The following is a 5,196-nucleotide window of genomic DNA, read 5'->3' as shown; positions in this document are numbered from 1 at the left end:
CCATAATGGGGCTTGAGTAAGACGCCTTTGGAATGCTATTACTACAGTCAAACCTGCCCGAGCGACCACCTCTTCTCTGCGACTACCTGGCCATTTCGACCGCTTTTTCTCGGTCCCGATTTATTTTCCCATTGACGTCAGCATTAAGCGACCTTTTCTCAACAACCACCTGGCCAACGCGACCGTGACCGTCCCAAATTGAGACCCATAACGACCGCATCATTTTCAAAATTGAGGTTTTCATCGATTTTTTATGATAACTATCGCGATTTTGTGCCGAAATCGGCCAGTTTGTGTCGGATTTTGGGGTTAAATTTACAGTTTACAGTGTGCGTGTTGTAATTGACATTAAAGACCTCGCTTCTTTGCGTGCGTGCAGTGTGCTTGCCACTAAACACAACAGAAACCATTTATACTTTGCATCGGGCATGTTTTGAGTCGATACTCTTCTCAGCGACCACCTGTCCAAATCGACCGTTTTTTTTCAGTCCCCCGGGTGGTCGTCTTGGGCAGGTTTGACTGTATATTCAGAGGCAAATGGAGAGCAGCAATCAGACCAAACGACTTGAGGAAACACCCCACCCTTGCAAGACAGAGAACAACGGACGCTAAACCGCATAGTGAGTGAGTGAGTGATATGATTAAAGTACACAAAATCAAGGAGATTTTTTATCAGCGGACTAAAGATATTGGAATAAATCAGGATTTTCTTACAATGCTTGGGAATTGTTTCTAGACAAATTACTACATCAAATGATGAACTCAATACCAGTCAAAAGCATGCACAATTTTCATCCCATACCTTTACCTTCCTACACCTTTTTTTGATAGGACAAATATGATGAGACCACCAACAAAGGTAGCTCGACCAATAAAAACAAAGTGAATCTTGGATTGACCAATGAAAACAGAGTATATCCCACCTCTCTCAGGTTCCCCCATGATTGCAAGGCAGGCTGGTCCTGAGGAATGCTGGGTAATTGTTTCTGCTCCTGCTCCAGATGTACAGTGGAAACATCAGGTGACGTGTCGTGTCTGTCCACTTCTCTGTTTGTGTTCTTTGCACCTCCTGGAAATTTGCAGATAGATTTCATAAAAATAGGTCTGTCATATTGGTCCTATTCCCACTGAAGCCAAGCATACACATAGCCGAATTTAGGTCCCAAACACTAGCTGACCAACAACCAACCCATTCTAGACCTGCCATTCAGAGCAGGATGTTTTGAAATTCAGATGGCGCAGCCAAACACCAGCCGACTGAGCCAAACACCAGCCGAACAGCCGACTTAGCTCCCGAATCACTCCTAACCATAGTCTGGAGAGTTTGGAGCTAAATTCGGCTATGTGTAAGAGGGGCTTGAGGTAGATTTATTAGCAGAATTGACTCATGCCGCCTCTCGACCACACGGGCTCCAAAACAATAAGAGGGACAGATACAAATTTTAAGATGGAGACAGTCCAGGACTGGTCTGAACAAAATACTGTAAACGTATTTAAGTTTGCGGGGATTTAGTTTTGAGGTGGTGGGAAAAAGAGTGGTTTACAGTGGCTTTGAGTTCACGATAGGGATAAAATACTGTAGTTCCATACTGTACTGTCATGGAAAAATGTTCGCAGTGAATTGTCAATGTGAAAACCGCAAGCATAAAACCACCACAAACATTTCTACATTTACAGTATACTACATGGCACTACAAGGCAGGGCTCGAAATACCCAAAATTGGAGCTGTGCACCCAAATATTTTCTTAGGTTTATCATCATCATTTTCTTAGGTTACGTATGAAAAGATATCAAAGTATACTAGTATACACCATATTCTTGACATCTAAGTGTTAGAAAGATGATAAAAATGGCTGTCATGGTACTTGTTTAAGAATTTGATAGCTTGCAATTAAGTTTTGTATTTGTATTTTTTTCTGACATTCTACTTTATTTTATGTGGTGCATCCCATAAAAATTTGGTGCACCCAATTTCTTAAGCTAGCTTGGTGCACCAGTGCACCTAATCTCAAAAATGAATTTCAAGCCTTGCAAGGGTATGATGAACATGCATGTTAATGTACCATACCTTGTTTACCTATCTGATGAGGAATAATGACAGGTTCGACATCTGCCAGTGGTTCCTGAGGTTCAGCGTACATCTCCATGAACTTTGCCACAGCCCTGAAGGCCTCGTCCCTCACCGGTGTCACCCTCCTGTCAAACGCCTCCACATCCTCGTCACGAATCTGCTGCCGGGTTCGGTCCATGTCCCTCATGGTCGCCTTCAATTGCTGTAACATATATCTTTTTCTAATTCAGTTGTAGAGACTGAAGTGTATTTGAATATTGTTTACCTAGATGTCTAATCTTCATAAATGCTGTAACAAACAGTTTCAAATTTAGAAAGATTGATACACGCGCTACGTGCCTGTGAAGCTGGTGTGGTACGCTGGAGGGTATTTATACCAGTTAAACAGATACAGAATTGATACACAGTACACTGTGAGTTCAGGAGTTTTCAACAAATTTGCTGCCTGGTTCAGTCCATATACTGAGGTTTCTACTGTACACAGGATCTGCCAGAGATGCAATGAGGAAACATTAGCATAGGCCAATACAGTATTTTCATGTCGATTTACATCGAGTAACTGACATGTCAATGTTGACCAATCGAGAAACACTACCTGCAGAGCTCGGCTGGCGTCGATCTGTTCTGCATTCAACTTGTCCCATTTTCCACTTCTCTGATACTGAGAAATAAACACACACATTTGAAAAATAAGCTGCCTCGCGAGTCCCTCTCAACATCTTTATAACGTTAATACATGGAATTTTGGTACCTGAAGTCCACGTCTAGCGAAGAAATAGACGTAAAGCAAGGACAACAACAACAACAACAACAGGAATATTGTTACGGTATATTTCAAAATACAGCAGCCTTATTTCCTTTGTGAAGATTTTCCACTGCACACTAACTATTTCAGGAAAAATTGTGAAATAGGTCCAGCAATATCATAATCAAAAGCAACCATATTGCAAATATGCTCTTGCAAAATATTCAATGGGGGAGGGGGGCATCTAGCTAGAGCACCTTTTTCAACACGATAACTCGGTACAGGGCAAAATGATACACTCACCTTTTCTATATTGACCTTGTGCGTGCGCAGTTTCTCCAAAATGTGCGGAATGGCAATTTTTGTGAAGTTTTTCAAAGCTGGTTCCAGAATTTTGATGGGTTGTTTTGGTGCGTCGTCAGCCACTGGCCGCTTTAGGCTCTCTTCAAAATCGTCGAAACTCGACATTTTAGCCTAGAATCTTCTACATTTGAAGATTCAAAAATAACAACAACCTCGGTACATCACATCTAGCACCCCTACCTACCAATGTAAAGCCATAAAAAGGTACAAATTTATGTTTTTTCGTCTGCAACTCGCGGCTGCCAAAACAAATCCACCATCTTGATTTTAGCTGCTCTGCAGTTTTAAAGCTAACCGGTAGAGAGCGCTCTTGCACGGGTAGCGTATGTTGTATACGTGAAGATGGGCAACAATTGCCTGAAGAGTTGTTCTTACAAGTTGTTCTTACAATTTGTAAGAACAACTTGTAACAGATGGAATTCACTAACATTAAATTACTTGTTTCAATAACCTGTGGGTATCATAGTACTAGACTAATCTTTTGTTGCGTATTTATGTAGTTTTTCTGCCAACTCAGATCAAGGAATTGAATAGATTCAAGTGCACGCACAGTCACTTGAGTACAGGACATGCATGTACAGTACAGGACAGGACATTTGCTTTTGGATGGACGAGAACAATGTGGCACTGCACTCAAGTTGGTAACTTAGATCAACAGTGCCACATACACAGTACAGACAGGAGGTAAAGGTAGTCTTTTCTATTACCTCCCGACCGAAGTCAGGTATCCATTTTTACACCTGGGTGAAGTTAATCTCCAAGCAGATCCTACGGTGCCATAAGATAGTATCAAAGCTGGCCAAGGAGTGTAGCCGGCCAAAATGAGTCAAATGGGCACCGGAGGTAGGTTTGATACTATATTACGCCGCCGTGGATCTGCTTGGAGATTAGGTGAAGTGAGGTGAGTGCCTTTCCCAATGGCACAGCGTCGGGGGCACGGCGGGTATCGAACTCTACCAGTTACGACACGCACGACGCCATAATCTTATTAACAGAGAAGCAGACATATCAAATATGACTTCTCGTTCCCGACATGACATTTTGCTCAGACCAATCTGACGTGTAGGGTGCTTAAAGAACCAGGAGTTTCCAGATCTTTCCAGATTGGGTGTCAGACTGGTTACCCCCGAAACGGGGAAGTGTTCATGGCAGGGAGCTACGCACAAAGGACAACTACACACAGTTTAGGTGCCGATCATCCAGATTTAAGAATAGCACACTTCCTTTCATTGTATCATTGTTAAATGAATCCTAATGAAGTTTTTAACTATTGTTTTATGTTTCATACACCAATTCAGCCTTCTATGGCTGCAATGATATGTACATGTATATGCGCACCTATTTGGGTGCTAATAAATTCATTCATTCATTCAGATTCCACTACGTGAGGGTAATCATTATCCAATGACACCTGCTTTGGAGGTCTGAGAAGAGTTCTAAAAACACAGTTTCCAGATTGGCCATGGTTGTCAGATTCCATTACGGAAGGGTATCAAATGACACCTGCTTTGGAGGTCTGAGAAGAGTTCTAAATCTCAGAAGAGTTCTGAAAACATACATTTTCCAGATTGAGTGTCAGATTACATGACGTGAAGGTATCAGGTATCATGTGGTTTGTCCTCAGACTAATATGAAAAGAGTTCTAAACCATGGATCCATGGAGCTTTTAGATTAGTTCTCAAATAGGTGAACTACCGGTCGGGCAACTTTCGGGAACGAAAAGTATGATATAAAAGACACCAAGCTACACAAGACGTAAAGAGAATAGTCGTGGGCATTATTTGTGTATATCTTTACGTATACATTGTATACATTTTCGTTTCAGCAAACAGCCCGGCCGGGCCCCGGTTTGGAAATGTGACGTTAGCCAGTTACTTGCTAGGGGGAGGATCACGTGACTGAATAAGTCCTATAGTGACGTCTATGACGCAATGATGCCTACTTAACATGCAATAACTGCCTTATTTGCATGTTCGTACCCTGACCATCCAATGGTTGGCTATTTTCCGTGGGCTA

The 5,196-nt window shown here is 42.1% G+C and overlaps 1 protein-coding gene across 1 annotated transcript in view; it reads right to left on the bottom strand.

Annotated features, from left to right (window-relative positions):
• The window catches only part of LOC118405452 (syntaxin-17-like), a 9,700-nt gene extending 6,252 nt beyond the window's left edge, over window positions 1-3,448 (bottom strand). Inside the window, exons 1-4 of the mRNA XM_035804953.1 lie at window positions 3,121-3,448; window positions 2,668-2,733; window positions 2,070-2,274; window positions 924-1,069 (exon numbers count right to left, since the gene is read on the bottom strand). Coding sequence (XP_035660846.1) covers window positions 924-1,069; window positions 2,070-2,274; window positions 2,668-2,733; window positions 3,121-3,285 — 582 coding nt within the window. The 5' untranslated portion in view covers window positions 3,286-3,448. The remainder of the gene's footprint in view (window positions 1-923; window positions 1,070-2,069; window positions 2,275-2,667; window positions 2,734-3,120) is intronic.
• Between the last annotated feature and the right edge of the window lie 1,748 nt (window positions 3,449-5,196).

This window comes from Branchiostoma floridae, chromosome 18, assembly GCF_000003815.2.
Source record: "Branchiostoma floridae strain S238N-H82 chromosome 18, Bfl_VNyyK, whole genome shotgun sequence".
Classification (NCBI taxonomy): Eukaryota; Metazoa; Chordata; class Leptocardii; order Amphioxiformes; family Branchiostomatidae; genus Branchiostoma; species Branchiostoma floridae.
This window is presented reverse-complemented; position numbering and strand designations above follow the sequence as displayed.